Source organism: Alternaria arbusti (assembly GCF_024043155.1).
Source record: "Alternaria arbusti strain BMP 1465 chromosome Unknown scaffold_5, whole genome shotgun sequence".
Lineage (NCBI taxonomy): Eukaryota > Fungi > Ascomycota > Dothideomycetes > Pleosporales > Pleosporaceae > Alternaria > Alternaria arbusti.
This window is the reverse complement of record NW_026249945.1, coordinates 1,459,621-1,480,662: the sequence shown is the minus strand read 5'-3', so window position 1 is coordinate 1,480,662 and position 21,042 is coordinate 1,459,621. Positions and strand designations below refer to the sequence as shown.

General features: G+C 53.0%; 9 protein-coding genes across 9 annotated transcripts; 5 read left to right on the top strand and 4 right to left on the bottom strand.

The window, feature by feature from the left end:
• Positions 1 to 1,178: 1,178 nt before the first annotated feature.
• On the top strand, positions 1,179 to 2,237 carry J4E86_005019 (uncharacterized protein; the record flags this gene model as incomplete). Its single annotated transcript, XM_051445555.1, has 1 exon — positions 1,179 to 2,237. The coding sequence occupies one exon, from the start codon at positions 1,179 to 1,181 to the stop codon at positions 2,235 to 2,237; it is 1,059 nt and encodes a 352-aa protein (XP_051303652.1).
• Positions 2,238 to 2,744: 507 nt separating this feature from the next.
• On the top strand, positions 2,745 to 3,638 carry J4E86_005018 (uncharacterized protein; the record flags this gene model as incomplete). Its single annotated transcript, XM_051445554.1, has 1 exon — positions 2,745 to 3,638. One exon carries the CDS (start codon positions 2,745 to 2,747, stop codon positions 3,636 to 3,638), a length of 894 nt encoding a protein of 297 aa, XP_051303651.1.
• Positions 3,639 to 4,328: 690 nt separating this feature from the next.
• Positions 4,329 to 5,785, top strand: J4E86_005017 (uncharacterized protein; the record flags this gene model as incomplete). Its single annotated transcript, XM_051445553.1, has 3 exons — positions 4,329 to 4,406; positions 4,619 to 5,083; positions 5,138 to 5,785. 3 exons carry the CDS (start codon positions 4,329 to 4,331, stop codon positions 5,783 to 5,785), a joined length of 1,191 nt encoding a protein of 396 aa, XP_051303650.1.
• Positions 5,786 to 6,401: 616 nt separating this feature from the next.
• On the bottom strand, positions 6,402 to 7,811 carry J4E86_005016 (uncharacterized protein; the record flags this gene model as incomplete). Its single annotated transcript, XM_051445552.1, has 1 exon — positions 6,402 to 7,811. One exon carries the CDS (start codon positions 7,809 to 7,811, stop codon positions 6,402 to 6,404), a length of 1,410 nt encoding a protein of 469 aa, XP_051303649.1.
• Positions 7,812 to 9,011: 1,200 nt separating this feature from the next.
• J4E86_005015 (uncharacterized protein) lies at positions 9,012 to 11,872 on the bottom strand (the record flags this gene model as incomplete). Its single annotated transcript, XM_051445551.1, has 3 exons — positions 9,012 to 10,813; positions 11,046 to 11,222; positions 11,359 to 11,872. The coding sequence occupies 3 exons, from the start codon at positions 11,870 to 11,872 to the stop codon at positions 9,012 to 9,014; spliced, it is 2,493 nt and encodes an 830-aa protein (XP_051303648.1).
• Positions 11,873 to 12,734: 862 nt separating this feature from the next.
• Positions 12,735 to 15,488, bottom strand: J4E86_005014 (uncharacterized protein; the record flags this gene model as incomplete). Its single annotated transcript, XM_051445550.1, has 3 exons — positions 12,735 to 14,234; positions 14,423 to 15,214; positions 15,264 to 15,488. 3 exons carry the CDS (start codon positions 15,486 to 15,488, stop codon positions 12,735 to 12,737), a joined length of 2,517 nt encoding a protein of 838 aa, XP_051303647.1.
• Positions 15,489 to 15,773: 285 nt separating this feature from the next.
• J4E86_005013 (uncharacterized protein) lies at positions 15,774 to 16,399 on the top strand (the record flags this gene model as incomplete). The annotated part of the gene is given in 7 exon segments (XM_051445549.1): positions 15,774 to 15,810; positions 15,870 to 15,892; positions 15,945 to 15,978; positions 16,030 to 16,064; positions 16,129 to 16,155; positions 16,175 to 16,277; positions 16,335 to 16,399. The coding sequence occupies 7 exon segments, from the start codon at positions 15,774 to 15,776 to the stop codon at positions 16,397 to 16,399; spliced, it is 324 nt and encodes a 107-aa protein (XP_051303646.1).
• Positions 16,400 to 17,342: 943 nt separating this feature from the next.
• J4E86_005012 (uncharacterized protein) lies at positions 17,343 to 17,812 on the top strand (the record flags this gene model as incomplete). Its single annotated transcript, XM_051445548.1, has 2 exons — positions 17,343 to 17,373; positions 17,472 to 17,812. 2 exons carry the CDS (start codon positions 17,343 to 17,345, stop codon positions 17,810 to 17,812), a joined length of 372 nt encoding a protein of 123 aa, XP_051303645.1.
• Positions 17,813 to 18,238: 426 nt separating this feature from the next.
• J4E86_005011 (uncharacterized protein) lies at positions 18,239 to 19,822 on the bottom strand (the record flags this gene model as incomplete). The annotated part of the gene is made up of 1 exon (XM_051445547.1): positions 18,239 to 19,822. The coding sequence occupies one exon, from the start codon at positions 19,820 to 19,822 to the stop codon at positions 18,239 to 18,241; it is 1,584 nt and encodes a 527-aa protein (XP_051303644.1).
• Between the last annotated feature and the right edge of the window lie 1,220 nt (positions 19,823 to 21,042).

The following is a 21,042-nucleotide window of genomic DNA, read 5'->3' as shown; positions in this document are numbered from 1 at the left end:
AACGAGCGACCAAAGAAGATGCCTCCTGTTCTGCCATCCCTATCAATAAGGATTTCATGTACTGCATGGCCGTATTCGAGAAAGCCGAGAGGATCCTGGACTAGAAGTCGGAGTATTTTGTTCAAGCGAAAGAGGTCAAGGCCGGAATTAGCGAGAGTAGTTGATAAGCAACCTGCCTAGTTGGACGGAGTGCCAAACACGATCTCTACGTCGATAGCATTATTGGAAGGCTTGTGGAGCTCTTTCACCAAGTCTTTAAACTTGATAGTGGTGGACAGATCGAGGTATGGGTCCTGAGCATTACGATGGTAAAGACTGCCTTGACACGTGGGGGAACATGTCCCCACCATATCGATATTCAAGCTCTCTAGCAATCCGGATTGAGAACCAAGTGCGCTCAAGAATATTGCTGCGCATTGTAAAAGTGTGCAAATCTGGTGTCTGGATGAAGAACATCCGGATGCAATAGTCCAGGTATTACTTTTCAGAAACGTTGTGACGGCTTCGTGGTAGGCCTGTCGACATGTTGAGAGTAAAGCGCGCCCTCCGAGGAATTGTGCACGCGTGCTTTGTATACCATCGATATGGCAACCGTCTTTTTGGAAGGATACGCGATCGTCACCCATCTTCCATAGTCTTATACTCGTCGAAGATGTGGACGGCGAGTACCAAGGCCCGAGATCACAGTTGTGCAGCTCATGCGCCTGACTGTCTACAGCACCTTTCGTAAAGAGGATTCCATATATCTGGTTTCGGATTTCGGCTGGTAGGTCGAGGAAGGAAAGGATATCCGGGTTGGCTTTCGTAGAGTTGCCTTTTGCGATCGGCTTCGGCGTGTCATTTGGCGCCATGTTGTTTGCTCGAGTAAGAGAGTTGAGTGCTGAAAGGTGCTGTAAGTGTTTGAGATCGAAAAGCCGGTTCATATATAGAAGCAATGAACGGAGACCTTTTGAATGTCTGTGCACCAGGCACATTCCGTAGTGGCGATGGGCGCCTTAAGTCGTAGCGTTCCTGCGTTGGCAAGGTACGGAACCACGGCCTCCAGGTCAGTGCACTACACATGCTTGGTCAATCAGGCTGCCGCTCTTTCTTTCTCCCGTCGAGTATTTAAAGAACCAGCTCCGTCAATTCCAGTCTCGCATACTTTTCAACTCACACTCAGCGACCAGGCATCCGAGATGGCGCTCCGATTCATCGAAATCCCACGGACGAAAGCCAGCAAAGCCCACATCGGTGGCTCAATCCTCGATTTGCCAGGCGAGATACGCACCATGATATACGTTCATATCTTCGAACCTAAAGAAAACATCCGATTCCTGTGCTCGGAGGACGAAGAAACGGGTATGCAGGACGAAGACAAGAAATCAAATTCATACACACCGGTCAATACGGCTGGGTTTGCCAGTATCCGCGATGGTATCAATTTGCTTCGCAGCTGCCGGCAGATCTATGACGAGGCCGCAAGTGTCTTGTACAGCAACAACACTTTCGTATTCGGCATGATACCAGACGGCCATACCAAGAGATTTGCACAGATCAAGGCGGTCGCAAAAGGATTTGGGCAGATTCAATCGGCTGCGATCTGGTGTTCGGGGTCCCAGATGCAGTATGTTCGAAAGGTGACGATCGATGTCGCCAATGGATGCTCTGAAAGTGCCTGCCTCGAGCATTATCCATGGTTCGAGAACGTCAATATTGCTCCGCTCGTAAAGGCAATGTGGTCACCTTTGGCTGCGAAAGTCGATTTCGAATTCGTACAGTCTGACGCGGGTCTTGGCGAGAGAGATGACAATCCGCACTTTGTTCAGCGTCAGCTATTTGACATCAAGACTGTCAACACAGTACTCGAGTACCTCCGCGCAGATACCGACGACTTCAAGAAGTACTCTCGGCAGATTCTTTCTGTGCTAACTAAGCCATTCATGTATCGTCCGTCTCACCCGTCTCACTGTTGGAGTATTCCTGGGTACGTTGTGCTTGGCCGTCATGGTAGTCATCGAGACGCACAACAACACCTTCCACTGTGGCCTGGCAGGGGAAAAGGCAAGCCTAGCCCCACAAAGCGATGGTATTATCCAAACTTGTTGTATTTGCCTGAGAGTGTACGGAAACAGATTTATCGATACGTTACGATTTCCAAGAGGGCTGCGTCTGTGGACTTATCGATGGACCAAAATCCTAATGTCTATCCGGGGATCTTTCCTATCAAGGATTTTGTCGTCGTCGATACATTATAGATGAAGCGTAAGATAACAGAACGGGCTTGACCGAGCGGAACCTTTATAATCAATGCGTTTTCCTGCTCCACTACGAACATCCAGGGCGAAGAGTTGGGAAGGAACGATCCATGGACATGGTAAAGGCGGCATCAAGCAATGGGATATCGTCTTCTTTGTACCAACGTGGTGTAAATCAATGATGGAATGCGAGATATCTCATTGCCAGTGTCTTTGAGTGACGACTAGTGATGTGCTCGCGCAATGTTGTTGGAGTAGACGATATCGGCGTGTGGTGTGGTGGAGGAGTGAAGGAACGCGTCGAACGCGTCGGCAGGCACACCCCGCCATGATCGGGGCGGCAAGTCCGAGGATGACATCGTGCAGACAGCTGGAGCTAACCCCCACCCCAACTCTACTCCAACACTCCAACCAGACCTCCAACATCGCATTGTATATACTTCAGCTTCAAGTTTCCCCGGATTATTTCCCTTGTAGTCTTACCAGTTCCTCACACAAGCACCAACCATGGCGTCCCTCCTCAAAAAGTCCCTAAAGCTCGCGCTCATCCAACTCGCCTCAGGCGCCGATAAGACCGCAAACCTCACTTCGGCGCGCCAAAAGGTGCTCGATGCCTCAAAAGCTGGCGCAAAGCTCGTAGTCCTGCCTGAATGCTTCAATTCGCCCTACGGAACAAAGTACTTCGACAAGTACGCCGAGACGCTCCTCCCTTCCCCACCTTCGGAGTCGCAATCGCAGACCTTCCACGCATTGAGCAAACTGGCGAAAGAGGCGGGCGTATACCTTGTTGGAGGAAGCATACCGGAGAGAGATGACAAGGATACGAAGAAGTTGTACAACACAAGTTTGACATTTGCGCCGAGTGGAGAGCTACTTGCCACTCATCGCAAGGTGCATTTGTTCGACATCGATATCCCAGGAAAGATCAAGTTCAAGGAGAGCGAGGTGCTGTCGCCAGGCAATAAGATCACACTAGTCGACCTTCCCGAATACGGAAAGATTGCGATAGCCATCTGCTACGACATACGGTTCCCCGAGCTCGCAATGATCGCGGCGAGGAAGGGCGCGTTCCTGCTATTATACCCTGGCGCATTCAATCTCACAACCGGCGCGTTACATTGGGAGTTGTTGGCGAGGGCTAGGGCGACGGACAATCAGGTCTACGTTGGACTGTGTAGTCCAGCAAGAGACATGGAGGCTGAATACAACGCGTGGGGACACAGCATGGTCGTCGACCCCAATGCGGTAGTGCTAGAGCAGCTCGACGAGAAGGAGGGTGTGCTCATTCGCGAACTAGAGGCGGGCAAGATTGAAGAGACCAGGAAGGGAGTGCCACTATATGGACAAAGGCGATTTGACGTATACCCTGACGTCAGCGAAGGCGGTCGGTTCAAGGAATAGATAGAGCAACGATATCAAATATGACCGTGGAAGAAAGCAAAATTGTGTGGAATCCCATCATGGTGCATCATGCGCAAAGTCGTGGCTTCTTTAAAACTCAAATTGACATGTTGCGTGGTGGTGGCAGGCAGTGCCAAACGGCGCCTGAAACATGCGCAAAGATGGGGGAGGTGGCACCAAAGCGAGGCCTTATCACGGGCGGCTTGGGGGCACTTGCCAGGCGCACTCTGCCCAGCGGATGGGCGCCCTCGCTCTAATAGGCGGCCTACGCCACCCAAGTTGCACAACACACTGCAACAGAGATATGCACTGCGCGACGAAGACGAAATGCGCGCTGAAAGTAGGCAATAGCTTCTGAAAGGTAGTGGACGCTTAAAAGAGACTGCGCATAACTTTCGCGTGCAATTTGTCTGGATGCATTCTGAAAACGCGCCTTTTGTACAGGCTGCAGGCGCGAAAAGTAAGCCTAGATCTGAATTTTGGGGGCATTAATCTACTGGTGCCCCCCGGATGGGCTGGTGACTGCCCAAAAGTCAGGGCACGTTCGCTTGTGTTTGGGCTGTCACTTAAGGGAGCTATGCCCCCGACCCCCCGAAATTTCAGCGCTCCTCCGCCCTTCCCGCGCCCTCCCTCTTCAACCTCCCGCCCGTCAACGCGTCTTCAACCTCCCCCCATACCACGCCACCCACCATGGTCCCCAAGAAGAAGACGCCCGCCACCGGCGAATTGCTAATCTCTGTTGCAGAATTCAATCGGACCAGAGACCACGTACGTACCCAATTCCCCTTTTGCAGTCTCCAATCGCAATTGCGACACGCGCGCATACCTCTGTCGTCGCGTCGCAAACCCACGCGGTCAGCGCGCATTATCGCGCCACCATCACGTCGCCATATGGATACGTCTGTGTAACATGGATCGCGTAATCTACGCGACCCGATACATGGTGATTTTACAAAGCAAAAACTTACAATTACGCGCAGGTTCTGGGCTCTCTCCACAGCCTCCAGAATGGTCTCGTCAACGTACAGCACCAGATCACCGTCCTCATGGACCACTACAACAAGCACTGCGCATCAGTCCTTGGCATCGAAAAAGACGACGTCTCAACCGAGAACGATGCTATCACAAGCACCATCAAGACCGCTGCGAATGTTGTAGAGAGTGGTCAGAAGCTCATGGACAGCGTAGCTGGAGACGTTGGCGCGCCTGCTGAGAAGGCAATTGACGGCGTCAAGAGTAAGAAGCGCAAGCGCGAGAAGAAGGAAAAGGACCCCAATGCGCCCAAGAAGCCCCTCACTGCTGCTTTCCTCTACCACCAACACGCGCGTCCCATCGTCAAGGCCGATCTGGAGGCAGCACTCGCTCCCGGTGGCACACTTGCTCCAGCCGCCGTACAGACCGAGGTCAACAGGCGCTGGGCTGAGCTTTCCGACGCGGAGAAGGAGGTAAGCACACAATCACAAAACCCGACAATCGACATCACACTAACCCAATCACAGGAATGGAAAGCATCCTACCGCAACTCCATGGAAGAATGGAAAGTCCAAATGGCCGAATACGTCAAGCAGAAGGGCATCAAAGACGCCGAAATCGAAGAAGACGACGCGTCCGAGGAAGGCGAACCAGAAATCGAAGCCGAAGTCGAAGCCGGCGCCGCAGACAGCGACGCCTCCTCCGAAGAGGAAGACGAAGCGCCCGTCAAAGCCCCCTCTCCCCCCGCAAAGACACCACGCAAGCGCCAGAAGACCACGCCCGCTGTAAACGGCAACTCAATCCCCGTCTCCATCGCGCCCGCCACAGCGTCCACGCCCGTCCCCCTGCCTACCTCGCGCTCCGCACCCCAAGCCTCCGCTTCAACCGCCCCCGCCGTCGCCGAAACCCCCGCAAAGAAAGACAAGAAGAAGAAGGAGAAATCCGCGCCTCAGCCCATCGCTCCCGCCCCAGCTTCTTCCCACGACGAACCCACTCCCCCCGAGGAGACTGGCGCCGCGAAGAAGAAGGCTAAATCCGGTCGTAGCACGCGCAACACGGAGATGGAAGGCGATAAAGAGAACGCGGCGGCGCAGGAGAAGGAGAAGGCGGATAAGGCTGGTAAGGAGAAGAAGCGCGATCGGAGTAAGAGGAAGAGCGAGGTTGCTTCGTCCTAGAACGACGGCTTTTTCTTGCATTCTTTTTAGTTTCCGCGGCTCGAGTTCAAGGGCTTTACGGTCGCTTAGATGAGAAGAGTGATGGTCCTTGTACCTGTACATTTATTCCCCTGTCGTCGCTGTCGCTGTCGCTGGGTTTGTTATCACGGCGAATGGGTGCGGATGGATATTCTACTTTTTTTTCTTGTCGCGGAGAGTGTCGAGATGATGCATCAGGCTTTCGCTACTTTGCATGCAAAATGTGCCCTCGGGGCGAGGTTATTCGCGGTGGGAGGGTCAACTGTACTATTAGCACTGTCTACTCCACGTCTTCTCCTGTGAAGGTAGACCTGGAGTTTAGATACGTGTATCAAGGAGATGCGCGAATATTACTGGTCATTTTATTCGGTTTCCTCTTCAGAATGTGTGGATGTGATGAGGTCTGCGTCTTGTTATTCTGTACAGGTATGCATCAGAGGCTTATGCTACAGTCAGACGCAAAGTTCATCTATGCCGAACGCCAGTGTGTATGGCCGGGCCCAATGCATCTCTATCCAACTTGGTGTACACCGCCGCATAACTCCTGCACAAGCCATCTTCTATCCAAGTCCAAAGCCTTCCAGTTGGATACCAACCCTTAGCCCTCCATAGCATCAGCAAACACCTCATCCTCACTACTCTCCCCCACATCCACATCCATATCCCCCATCCTCTCATCCACACCATCAAGCCCCATCCCCAACCTCACCTTCCCACCCACACTCTCAACCATCTTCCCCTCTCCCACCTCTGCTCCCTCGCCCTCACCCAGTCCAACCCTGCCCAACCCCCCCTCAATCACCCCCTCCACCCCTTCCTCGCCTAGCACCCCCCTCATAACACTCATCCCATACCTCAACCTCTCCTCCTTAACCTGAGTCAGATACTCCAGCGTCAACCGCGCACACTCCTCCTTCGCCTTCTTCTTCCCGTGGATATTGCGTACCTCGCCGATAGGTCCTTCGTGCTGTCCAGCCCCCTTGAAGTAACAACATACGCTGTGGAACGTAGGGTCGGAGGGGTGGGGCGTGTAGTTCCATTCTGGTGTGGGCAGGGCGAGCGTAACGGCGAGGGTGGCGACGCGGGAGGCGTAGGAGGGGGTGCCTGGGGGCGCGGGGGTGGGTGTTGTTGCTTGGATGGGGGGTGTGGAGGGGGAACTGGAGTTGTCTAGTAGTGATGATCTCGAGACGGTGTCTGGGTCAACGGATGGGCCTTTCTTTCTCTTACGGATGCCGCCGACGGCGGTGTCGTCCGAGGGCCAGGTACCAAGGGTTTTGAAGTGCTCGACAGCGTGGCGGGCGGCGTCTTGCCGAGCGGCTTTCTTTGAGGAGAAGAGGTTGGAGATGGAGCCGAAGCGTTGATCTTCGCCGTCGATGGTGATGATGCAGGAGAAGCGTTGGCCGGATTGGTAGTCCGTATATGTGGGTTGGGGGGAGTCGGTTGCACGCTGGAATTCAAGTAACTTCCCAACATAATTCTCCTCCTTCCCCTTCTCCACAGCCTTCCCCTCCCCCTCATTACCCTCATTACCCCCCTTCTTCTTCTTCCCCTTCCCACCCTTCTTGACCCTCCCCTCCTTCTCCAACTCCTCCAACACTCCCAACGCCTTCTGACTCATAGCCTCCTTGGCCTCTTGCTTACTGTTGAACTTCCTCTCTTCCTCGAACTTCAATCCTTGCAGCTCTTCCGTATCATCCAGGCCAGGAAAGCTCACAGACACTGTCCATCCGGTCTCACTGCCGCCTCCGTAGGTGAAGAGTGGTTGGGGGATACCGAGGGCTTGGTATTTTTCGTGTAGGAGGATTGTGTGCCGGGAGGAGCGGGCGCCGACTGCTACAGGGACTAGTGGAGTGGGTTTCTGGTTGGGAGTTTTGGCTTTCTTTGAGGGAGGAGCAGATGTCGTTTGTTTGGGCTTTTGGACGAGTTTCTGGGCTTCATGCGCGTGTTTGTTCTGGATCATGAAGTCGTCCATGCTGATCACGCCGTCAAGTGGTGTACTCGCATCCATAGCTTCTGCATGCGCACCTCCAAAGGAAGTGGGTAGGGGAGTGTGTGTATCGACTTCCATCTTTCTCTTCTCAGCCTTGTTGTTGGTGGAAGCTGTTTGCTCGTATTTCGTATCCGTGCTGCTCGTCACAGAGATCTGTTTTTCCTCACTACCAGCAACCGGGCTTGAAGACGGAAGTAATGAACAAGAAGAAGAAGAAGAAGAAAGTGGAGGAACAATCAAGTATCTCTTCAAATCCTCGCCCGCCGTATCCATAGCAAAGAACCGCGAACGAGTAGCGTGCCGAGCACTTGCTGTTGTCGTCGCTTGAAAGTGGAGCTTCTCGCTGTTTGCCCCGCTCAATGCGGGCAAGCAAGCGTGACCGCGCGCCAGCGCGTTTGTCGACTTGACGCGCCTTGGGCGTCTTGCAGGACCTTGGGCTGTAATGACGCCGGTGCACACATGCGGTGTAGCGATAGCATTAGGTAAACAACATCTGTTATCGTGGCTGAGTGCAGCAAAAGGGATCATGCACATGCCCATGGACTGATATGACATCCAGGGTACCCGAGGCGCACCGCTTCCCTTGCGGGTGTGGCCGCGGCCGTTGGCAATTACGTAGTTTATTCCATGGATTCCGCCTACAGTGCATGCCACAATGTCCTTACAGATCGTTATGCGGGATCGGGTGTAGCGTTTGTTGGGCTCCTACCGAAGATCAAAGCTTTTACATATGCATATCTTGTCTATTTTAGGTTTGTATGCAGGTTGATCGGCTGTGCAGCGTAAGGAACGCCCTATCGACCGTTTAATGCCTGGCCGGGAGTCTGACGCCATTGCCGTTGCTAGCGTGTAGTTTTGGGCGGCTCGGGTGTGTCTGTCAGATGCATGCGTCAGTGGGTCGGCCATGTTTCATGTATCTTCGCGGCGTCAAAGGGATCGGAAAATCCAAGGGCTGTTGTACGTGCAGGACACGAGCATTTTGTGATCAGTGTGTCGAGACATGTCGTACGAGATAGGTATCAAATTTCGCTATCGTGAGACCTCTATACTCTTTCGATACTCTACCTAATCCTAATGTACATGATACATATGTAACCAACATAAAGTCATTTCATCGTAAGCGGCCTCAAGGGGGGCGACCGAGGTCTAATAACCTCTTCCTTTTTGGTCTCTCTCAACTAGACCCGGCACACCGTAGTCTGGACCGTGTGTCTGCTCTTACAAGTGTTCTGTCCCATGAACGGCACCACTACCCATGTCGTCTTGGAATGGGCTTTGGAGCCCGTGCAAACCCCAAAAGGTGTGATTCACGTTGGGGAAGATAGCCGCCACTGAATCCTGTCTTTGACCGACTTGTTGATATGGGTCGTGGCCATGGACAATACCGTGATTTGCTGCTGCCTGAGCATGGCCATCATGGCTGAGGTAAGGACGGTACTGTTCTGCTGCGTTCTCGAGGTGCGAGACGAGTTGTGCGTGCTGCCAGTTGGGTTTGGCCGAATAGCAAGCTGCATTTGTGGAATAGTGCAGATCGTTGTTTGCATCCACTGGAATCAGCTGTCCATGTTCGCCGACAGCAAGCCCCATGGTTGCGAGCTCATCGTGCTCCAGTCCAGCAAGCGTATGCAATCCTTCGTGTCCAGTGCTTTGGCTAAGGAAGCCTCCATATACCTGGGGGTTGCCAGATTCGAAGTTGCCTCTGATACCCACGTGCCCGCCGTTGAAGTTGAAGTCATTGCCTTGTGTGTTCGGCGATGCCATGCCTGAAGTACGTGATAGTGCAAAGCTTTCGCCAGAGAACTCGGTGGTAGTGGTGGCCACCGAGGTGTCGAGGTGGTCTGAATCTGGTTGCATTGATCTGAGAACATCAACGGAGAGAGGTGGTTGCAAGTACGCATGGCGAGGCTCAGTCTCGTATGAGTGGTGGCTTATATGTGTCTGTGCCAAGTCCAGTGGCAGTTGTGTAGTTTGGTAATAAGGCGTCGCAGCTGTATGTGTAGACGTTGGTATGGCTGGGGTACGCTTGTGACCATCTTCCGTGTCTTCCGAATCTTCAGCCTTGAATGTCGCCTCATAACAATGTCTTTCTCCTGCAGCTGACGGATGATCAGCGAACTTCACGGAACGCCACTCAATGTTGCCAACTTCTGCAGATTCACTCATCTGCTGGAACCTCCAAAGAACTGTAGTGAGGTATCGGAACTCGCCTGTGTTAGCAACAACACCATATATGTACTGTATTGCTGCCAGGTGTTGAAGCGATTCTTTGACACTTTCCTCGCTTCTGTGCATCAGATTTTGGTTCTCCCTCACACGCCTCGCCCATGGCTGCGTCGTAAACTGCACGCATAGGACACCTTGAGAGCCTTGGGGGTCTCGCCGATATTCGCAAGTGGATCGCGTTTCTTCCCGGTCATGCCTCGCACGGTCAAACTGCGGGTCGATTACGTTGTCGCCGCTGTTGTAAAATCGCGTCATGCATTCCACATAGTCGTATCTCGACAAATCGGAATGCGAGTGAAGATCGAAGATGATGGTCAGGTCGGCATCTGGCGTCACTTCTGTCATCAAGGCAGTAGATGCGGTACCAACCAACACTTCCCGATCGTTCTCTATCCATTCCTCGGTCTCGGATCGGAGGAAGTCAAACTCGCGGTATTGATGGCGCCAAGAGGCATGATCTACAACATCCGAGCTATCGAGCCTGCCATGCGATTGTGGTTGAGCCAAACAGTGCATGGGCTGATGATCACCCTCAAGGAGGATCTTGAAGCCTGTGACTGCGAATGAAGAAGACAGCGCATCAGAATCCGGGCCGGAACCCAGGGCGAGGTCGGATTGTGGGCCGCTACAATGCGGCAAAACGTGCGGCGAGGAGGTACTGGAATCGGACTTGGTAACAGACTCTGTGCGCTGCGCATGTTGGCGGCCATGCAGCTGTGACGAATAGGATGATCGGGCGGATGTATTCGTAGATCGGCGCTTAGAGACGTCCTCTGGTGTGGCCATGTAGAGTAGGACTGTCGCGCAGGTTAGTCTCATTTTGGTAGTCCCTAGCGGAACCCTCCCAATCACACCAGGAATAGCAACCGCGAAGCCACCGCCACTGCCTTCTAGAAGAACTTTGGAAGATAGGAATGCTCTGATGACTTGAAACTGGATCGACGCATGCGGGACCGCCGCCCCGATCATATGGGCGAATGAGAAGAGGCTGATGCCGATCGTTACACGATGTACGAGACGGGCACTCACCAGCAGGAACACCTCTGAGCTTGTCCTTCAGGACCTGGAGATGGCTGGAAACCTGTTTGCGATCGCGTCTGATACCGGTGTCTCTGTAAATAGAATCCTGGATCAGCTCATTCCGCCCTCGCTGCGTGCCTTCAAGCATGTATTTCTTCCGACCCATTGGCGGCCATCGTACGAGTGCTGTGCAATGTTTGTCAGATGTTGGGCTGGAATCGTGAAGCTGGGTAATCATAGGTGGTGGGAGAATCGAAGTGGAAAACGTACGCAGTGAGACAGACGTACTGCGAGATGCGGTGTAATGGAAATGAAGACTTACCCGTCCAGAAGGCTTGTTCTAAGAAGTCAGGCCAGACAGTCTTGTCCTTTTCTTGCTGTAGTCCCTGTGCCTTTCTCTTTTCCTGCTCTTTTCTCTCTGCAGCGTCTCTCGCGACGACTTCAGCCGGTGTGAGAGCTGGTTGCTTTTCGCGATATGTCTGGTACTTCTCTGACCGCTGAAGCAGCTTGTATAATCGCCCGAGCTCGCATCTGATCTGCTTTTCCGACCTCTCGACGCCGAAGCCTGCCAATCCAATGTGTTGTGCGTGTACATTGCCGGTGTAATAGTTTCCTGTGGCGACGCTCCGCTGTGCGTGAGAGCTGTCGGAGGGGCTGAGACTGCTTCTTTGTCCCACTTGTGGCGAAGCTGTACTGCTATGAGTGTTGTGAGACTGCGCAGCGTAACGCTCCTGGAGGACGTCTCGATGTTGTGGCGATCCATCGACCGGAGTACCTTCCAAGAGGGGAATGTCCGCCGACAGCCTGGACAAGGGCTGGGGTGACTGGACCTGCATGGCGGCTATGGCATGCAAACCTCAGAATATGAAACCAGCGATGGTAAGTATGAATGAGATTTGAAGTACAAAGCAATGAATGTTGAGCAGTTGAAGCAACGAGCGTGGTGAACGAAGACGAGAATGTAGCTGGGTATGCGGCGAGGTTTGCAGATGATTGCATTGATAAAGTATGGTCCAGATGACGGGCCCTAGGCAGGAGGACTACATGATAGGCACGTAGGCCATAGCACCGACCGTAGGGTGCAATACGACTTCCGCTAGCCGGAAATTGATAGAGGGGCCAGTCATCGGGGTGACAGTCCAGTACCACAAGATTAAGATTGGAGTGCGTCGTGCCTTCATCATGGCCTCCAAAGAGTCCCAGTTCGACTTTTGGCCATTGATCACATCTCTCGTGAAACCTTTGCTGTTGTAATGGTAAATGTAGCGTGGTTAGCAGAGTGATCAAGGGCATGGAGTCAAACTGCCATCTGTTCGACAGTCACCTGATTGGCCATAGGCGAACAGAGCCATCACGGACTGCTCAAAGCAAGGATAGAGGTCAGTATCCGCAAACAACAAACTACGTCAAGTCTGCATGATCGACAAATGTCTCGTTCATGGCTTCTTTACTCCCTTTGGAGTAGTCTGAAACGCCGTGTGGTGGCCATGCCCATTGATGTAATCCACTGGCGATATACCCTGTCGAAGCTTAGAAAACGGTGTTCTAGATATAGCGTCGTGCAGCAGGTCAAAGCACCCCTACTACTTCCTACGGACCGCGGCAAAGGGCGGCCTAGCTTGTGTGGCCGGGGAGCAAGGGATAGCGTCAAGGTATGACGGTGTCGCGCGCGCAACTCCTATCGGAATACTCTTGCGCTCAGTCGTCTAGATCATCGGTGCCTGCAACGTTAAACTTCTTGCGACCACCTTCTGTAAGGCGTTGCAAGGCGACCTTGTTGGCCTGTGCTCCCACCTTCTGTTGCATCTTCTCCAGCTCCTTCTCTGGATCATCAGACTCCGTTTCAGCAAATGCAAGGACCAAGCGACGGCCCAACAAATGTGTGTTCTTCAATGCGTTCATGGCGTTGACAGCATCGCGTTTGGTGGTGAACTCTGCGAAACCGAAACCACGTGAGGAAGCGTCGAACTTCTTGGGTACTCGTACGGATCGAAGCTGACCGTAAGGAGTGAACAGAGCACGAACATCCTTTTTGCTGGCTTCGAACGGCAAGTTCTTGATGAGAATCTTCGTGCTTGCCGCCTTCTTTGCTGCATCCTCGTTGCGGCGTTCCTCGGCAGCATCGGCGCCCTTGTGGGAAGCTTTGATGAGAAGCTTGTGCCCTTCGAGATCGTGTCCATCCATGGCTCGCAAAGCTGCAGTAGCAGTCTCTGGACTGTTGAATTCGACGAAACCAAAGCCCATGGACAGCACGCCTCGCTTGGGGTCGGTCTTGGTCTTGACAGTGGCACTCCGGAAACCTGCCAGAGGTTTGAACGCCTCCGTGAGACGCTCAGTTGAGGTGGAGAAGTTCAAGTTGCGCACGTACAAAGTGGCGGTGTTTGTAGCCTCGGGCTCAGGATCGTCCACGAGCAGGTCGGTTGCAGAAAGCTTCACACCAGGCTGTGAGGACTGCAAAGGCTGGACGGACGGCGTGGTCTGCACAAAGTTGGTTGCTACACCTTCCTTGAACAGATCCTTGGGGGCCTTTTCCAGGTACAGAATTGAGTCTTTCATCTTCCGATACGACAGCGACATGAAGGCAGTCTTTGCTTCCGCGACGTTGGAGAACTCGACAATGGCTGTCATACCTGTCGGTGGCATCAGGAACTTGGTCACCTTGCCGTGCTCCTCGAACAGTTTTCGAAGCTCATCGGCCGTCACAGTGTGGGGTACGTTCTTGACGAGGATAGCAAGGTCGCCTTTAGCGCTGCGTTGAAAGGCCTCTAGGTCGACACCATGCTGCGCAAAGTAAGACTTGGTCTCTTGGATGATGTGTGTCTCGGCATGCGCCTGCCTGACTGCAGCGTCTGACGAAGTGGGGTCGAGCAGCTCACCCTTGCTGATGCCCATGCGACTTGCGATGGTGGACATGACTGCATCAGCATTAAGGTAGAGCGAGTTCCAGTTGAACGTGGCCTTGACTGCCTGTTGTTTCCTCCTGATCTCCTTCTGCTTCTTGAGAGGCAGCTTCGAGATCTCGTAGTCGTCGAGTTTGGTATCCTTCTTCGCCTTCGCGGAGATGATGTGAAGGAGGCGTCCCTGGAAGATGGTGTTGTCGTTGTCAAGGTAAGCTTCCACTGCATCGTTCGGGTTCTGGAATTGCACAAAGGCGAAACCTTTACCCTTGCCGTCCGCCTTCTTCAACGGCACATGGACCTGTCCTAGTCAGCAACTGTTCGTACAAATGTACATGTATAACCAAGGGGTGGTTGCCGCTATCAGATAAGAAAGACATCTACTAAAATACTTTCCAAGGTAACCTCAGGTGCCGAAGCATCAGTTGTCCCTATCTTGATGTTCATCATTGCATGGGCGGGTAAAAAAAGAGATGTATCATGACTTACTTCCTCGAGAGCTCCGTGCTTGGAGAACTGTTCCTTAATCTCATCCTCTGTCACCTCGTAGTGCAGATTTCTGAGGTATAGTCGACCAGTCTCGCGGATCTTGTCCTCCTCGTCAGGGGCAGCAGCAGTGTCGGTCTGCTCTTCCGCCGGGGGTTGTGGCTCTGGCTGTGCGTCGGCAACGGCCGGTGAAGGCTCAGCAGGTGTGCGTGGTTGGGCAGCTGGTTTCGGTGCTACAGCGGCAGGAGCCGTGCTAGCTGATGGCATTTCATCATCTTCCACGAGCTCCAAAACCCTGTTTGTTCTCGACCGCAGCCAGTCCTCATCCGTAACAGGTCCTTGTTCGACGGCTGGCGCTACTTGTCCGTCCTCCATCGCGTCATCACCCTCTACAGCTTCTGATTGAATCGCTGCTGCGCTTGGTTCAGCGGACGTCGGCTGTGAGGCTGCTGGGGCTGGCCCGGTCGCAGGCTCTTCAGCAATCTTTGGCTTCTTCGAGATGACTTGATATTCATCGTCGCTCTCGTCCTCTGGTACAGCAATCGCCGGTACAGCCTCTTCAGCGGCTGCGACAGGTGCTTCATTGAGCTGGGTATCGCCATTGGCCCAGATGCTGGTCTTAGACGGCGGCTGATAGACCTCCAAGAACTCCTTCAGCTTCGGGTCCTGCTCGGCTTCCTCTCGTTTTCGCTTGAGGTCGTTCTCTTGGCGTTCCGGTCGGTACTCGTCGCTTACTGGGGCGCTCTTCTCGAGTTTCTGCTGCCGGCGTGACTTTGGCAGTTCCTTGTCGGCGATCTGCGCATGTTAGCCCCGCTTGTCGCCATCGTGGTCGCAAAGTACATACAGGTCGCGCAATCTCTGCGTAGATCTTGGTGAGCTTGATGAAGGTCTTGTTGAAGTACTTGACAGCCTTTGCAGCATCTTCGGGCGTTTTGTAGCCAACGTAGCCGATGCGTCGGTGGTTGAAGAACTTTACGTCAGTGATGGGAAACTTGGCAAAGTGTTTCCGCACGTCATCTTCGGTGAAGTGAGAGGGCAAATTCCTCACGAAGATGCGTGACGACTCCATGCTGTAAGAGTCTTGCCTGCCCGGGTTGTGGTGTCGTGGAAGGAGCAGTGGATGTCAGTGTCGCGTTCTGAAGAAAAAAGTGAACGACGCATGGGCCGGCAGCCCACTAGCGCGCATTAGGCTCACGGGGAAGGCCCGAGCGCAGACCGCCGCGAGCGCCTGCTCAAACATCATGACAAGGCCCTGGACAAGCCTCGCTCAACCACGCGCATTATAAGAGCTCGCCTACTTTGAAGGAAGCTACACCAAACCACTCAACCTTTGATACACATACAGATCAACACCATGGCCAGCGACAAGTCAGATGCCCACAAGCAGGATGGTAAGACCCCTTGTTCCCGTCAACACGTCTGCCAAAGTACAAGCTAACGCAGTATGCAGCTCAAATCAAGTCTGCAGACATGGTACGGGATAGCTAGGCTGCTGCTTCCGGATCCATATTGACATGTGTGACAGAGCGACGAGATGCAACAAGAGGCCATTGAAGTCGGTAAGTCAACTGCTTTCGACATACCTCGACGGATACGCTGACATGTTGTAGCACAAACGGCTATGGAGCAGTTCACTATCGAGAAGGTGGGACTTCACTATCCGCTCAGGCCGAGACCATTTTAGGGCCGTACTGACTTTCGCCTTGTAGGACATTGCCCAGTACATCAAGAAAGAGGTAAGATCACCACACCCAGGGCTGTTGGAAGCGCGCGCTAATATTTGCGCAGTTCGACAGCCGGAAGGGTGCCACATGGCACTGCATCGTCGGCCGCAACTTTGGAAGCTTTGTCACGCATGGTAAGCTGAACTATCGTATTGAGACATTTCATACAACGATGGCTGACTGGACTACAGAGACGAAGCATTTCATCTACTTCTACCTCGGCCACTGTGCTATCTTGCTCTTCAAGACTCAGTAGACGAATGCGATTGGACCAAGGCGCCCGTGACCTCTGAGGGTCTCATCCATCCTCTCTACTCAGGTCTTCTTCGTGGAGCCAGCATTAGGTCTCTTTCCAGATGGGGAGACCTTGCCTCACTCCCACAGTGTGGATATCTCCTTCAACGGAGGTCTATGGGCTCTGCGGTTCATCGGTGATGACATGTGAAGGATAATGATGGGCTCGTACTATCCTACTCTTAATGACTGTCACGAGTCTCTTTTCCACCAGAGTGGCTTCAGAGGCTACCGCTCGATACCATAATGAAGAGTTGATATTCAAAACCCATCAGCTATCTGTGATGTGCCTCGCGATTCTGATCAGGTGACTGACATACACTGCGAATCACGATGCGGGCGCAGCAATCCTCTTCAGGTAAGAGCTAGCCGTCGATCAACTCCTCCGCCACATCCACTTCAACAATATCCCAACGCTTCCGCTCCTGCACTCTACGTTTTGCGCAACGCAATGATTAATCTTCCAAAGTATCGACACGTCTGAAGTACGTAGCTAGGCACGTGGAGATACATGTAACAAGCGCCGCGGGGAATGCCGCTAGCCCCATGGATCCCCAAGCCAAGCGCCAGGTGTGGCTGAGACGCATCGATGATGACGCAGCTTCCTCGGCGCCAATGGTCTTCTACCAGCGACCAGAAACCCACGCCTCCCATCGCAACACATTCCACTTAACTCCACACCCTTCCAGATAAACTTCGCAACACTACATAACCTCATTATCACGCCCAATCACACACGAGTAGCACATACGAACAACACCCAACGACCGAACGCGTAACTTCCGTACCACTTGTCGCACGCGCATCGTTCCACCGACCCAACCGCGACGAGACATCCGCCCCCGAATAGGGAGATACACGTATCACAACGAGTACTGCGCTACACGCGCATATAACACGCGATCATGTTCTTCTTCTTCACCTGCGGAACGCACAGTACGTCTCCTCCCTAACACCCAGTCCCTTCCCGCCCAATCCCTTGCCCACACCACCTCCCCCCATCCCTCTCGGTCCTCTCACTAACATCCCCCCAGCCTTCACATCCGCCCTCAAAGGCGCCGAAAACATCCAACTCGTCTGCCAAAACTGCCGCAACCCCACGGGTCGCGTAATGAAGCGCTGGGAATGGTTTACCTTCTGCTTCATCCCCGTTATCCCATTCAGCCTCAAGCCGTACAAGGAAGTCGGGTGCCATGTGTGCCATTTCTGGCAGGACATCAAGTATCGGCCTGAGCCGGAACTCCAGCAATTTGGTGGTGGGACAAAAGTGCAAGGAGGAGCGATGCCGATGAATGCGTATGGTGGGCAGGGGCCGCCGCATGGTGGTCCGCCGGGATATGGGCCGCCACCGCAGGGCGTACCGCAGTATAAGTAGCTGAGGTGAATGTGAAGGCGTAGTGGAGTTGAGGGGTATGTGGCGTGGCGTTCGTGGTTGAAGCCTGGGGGTGGCATGAAGCATTGCGGTGATACCAAAAAGCATCAAGAGGAGCGGTTGATGTCCAGTCCGACCTGTCTTTGGCGTTGTTTTGTACTTTGGATTTGGCGTTTGGGGATCCGCATGATACTGATACCACCCTATTTCTTTATATTGCTATTAATTGAATACGTCGCACCTGATGAACGAGGGATCATTTGATGTCAAGTCATGTTTCTATGCATACACTCCCCATTCTGATTTCATAAAAGACGCGAGCTATCTCACGTCGCCTGAAGACAGACCAGCTGCCTTCGTGTATGTTGACACGACTGTTTCTGCACAAGAAGACTACATGAGATGTCTTTCCAAGCATCTGTCATGCCACTAGACAATGTGTAAAGTCTCCTCGTTACCCACCGGAAGACTGGATATATCAAGACCCTTGCGTGTCTCGAGTTCCATGTAACCAATCCGCCTGTACGTACCAGCTGCCTTGTTCATTTTCTGCAATATCAACATGGCAAAGAGATACCTCTCACCAGCTTGGAACACGCCCATGGACAGGGTTTTGACCTGTTCAATAGGCGTGACAGGGCTGTTGCTGTCCGGATGTACCGATTCCGGTGGATGATCGAGGTAAATTCTGCGCGGACACTTTCTCCAAGCGCGATGGTCTGGGTATTTGATTGCTTCTTCGGGTGATGCGAAGGGCTGATGTGTGCCTTCCACGTTGCTGAGCAAACAGCGGCCCCGTAGAGTGATCTTCGCTGATAACAGTTCCCCGTATCCGTCTCCTCCTCTCGCAGGGACGATTTCTTTCGCAATGCAAGTCGATAAAGGCGTAGCCTCTGAAAGCCACTTTGCCCATACGACTCGCCCTACGATGGATCCCCATGACCATGATGGTGCGCGCCATGCTGTTGGTGTCGATGACTTGTCCTTGTGGTCGGAGTACCACAGTAAGTCATACATGATACTGCTCTCCCATAATCCAGCTATATAGGCGGACTTCTTCATTCGACACAACTCTTTGCTAACTCCCTGCAAAGCTGGGAAGCAGTCGGTTTCGTACGTCAAGCTCGAACTGGTGTATTCGGTAACAATACCCTGCCACAAATCTATGCACTCCGCCGGATCAGAGTGACGTATCGTGTTGAGATACTTGGGGCTGCGCAAGTTTTTGAAAGGCAATGTTGTGGAGTCCCACCAAAACGAGCACTCGCATTTGTTCTCCGTCCTACATGCCCAGAACATCTCTTCGGCTGTGAAATGTACCACTCTGCGTGAGAGTAGGCATTCTTGTAGCGTCCAGCCACGGCGCAGTAATGGATATTCGCCGTACTTCCAAGCATAATGGTTTATACTGGACCGAACGCTAACGTCCAACATGGAGCCATTCCTGTCCGGATACGAAGACTTGCTGACAGGGCGCTCCGGATGTTTGCGGAAACAGCCTTGCAATGGAATATTTGCGTCGGTGGCAGCAATAGTAAAGTCGGCACCAGAATATATCTCTGCCATTCTGCTGCCTTCCCTTTGCCAGTCCTCGCGGCTGTCTTGTATGATGCAGAGACTGTCGATCCACAGATACTCGAATCCCAACCGATAGGCGAAGGAGATGGCATCCTGGAATGTCTGAGGGAGTTTCTCCGAAGGGATTCTTCGCTTGTGTTCGGTCAAGGTGGCTGTCGTAGTCTTCCTAATTGTACCCTTCCCCCAGCAGTGACTGAGACAAATATAGGGCTTGACTTCGCCGCGGGTCTCGTACAGCTTTATGTTCTCTGGATCTTGGATCAGAACAACGCGTGTCGGCAGGCTCGAGTTAGCGCCCCTGCACAACTCATGGCTATGATTGCATTCTCGTAACCACGAAGAGACTCGTTGAACAGCTTCATCAGAGCCGGAGTCTGAAACGGCTTCATGGGAAAGACGTGGTAGTCGCCATGGATTGTTGCGACCTGGAGACATTAATTCGTGATGAATAACTGCAGCCATCAAAAACTTACCTTGTGGATCGAAAACCTCCCATGACGCATCTGGGTAGCATTCCAAGATGAGTCGTGACCGTTCCACTCTGCATGATACCCTTTGATCCAAGCCGAGCTCGAATGGTCGGCTTGAGCTTTTGGAGACCAAGGCACATTTGTGTACAATCCCGCATAGTATCAAGCAGCCGGCACATCCCTTGTCAGCCGACGTTATCAGAACGCCAACAGTGACTCCTCCTGCAATAGTAGGCCACTCATTGTAGTTGCATACTTTGCATTTCTTCGCTTTTGCGTAAGCGGAACTGACTCGTTTGACACGATCACCACCAAATTGACGCGACGCAAAGATACGCATGCCTTTCGCAGGAAGAGGCTTCGTATTGCCATCCCCGCCCCACCAGGATGGCGGTGTCCACCTGAGTATCTCTGTCATCTCGAGTCTGTTGGGAGAATACGAGTTTGGCTGGATATTCCGGAACTCCACTGGACAGTAGTCGTGAGGCAAGTGAAGCACCTTATACAAGAAAAAAAACTGAACAGGTCTGCAGGCTACATTAAGCCAAAAGCTTGCAAAGGCGGTAACCCAGCGCCAATGTAGGCTCCAGGCTGTTCAGTTCTTTCCTAGGTTGGCGTGGAAGCGATAGGTAAGGGAAACAAAACTGCCACGAGCACGATCGGTACGAAGAATTCAGAGAGATGAGGCAAGTTTGCGCGAAGCTCGTTTTATGCTCTCAGAGAGAGCGCGCTGCAACAATTTATTCTCAACATCATTGTAGGATCGCGTTGAGTGCTCCGTACAGATGCAGAAGCGCTGGGTAGACGATTGGCTCGCTTTCTGTGATCACACTGCATGCTGGGGTCTGAGATTGATGCCGCGCGCAAACAACTCTACCCATCGCCAAATATATCCCTTAAGCGCGAAGAGAGAACGAGCAGCCGCTCTGAACGGCGTCTGGGTGATCAATTCATGATGATCTTCCAAGCAGGATTGGAGGTGGTTGAATGATCGCAAACTTTGGGGGTCAACCTGGTCTGTTCGCGAGACATGGTTGGCGAAGTAGGCAATTTAGGCGAAGCGGTTTTTCTATCGTTCAGCAGCGAGACTCATCAAGCCTGAATGAATAGAGCGCGCCCACGCCAGCCTAGGAAAAAACAAACACCCTGGAGCCTACGTTGACCTTGGGCCACCTACTTTGCAAG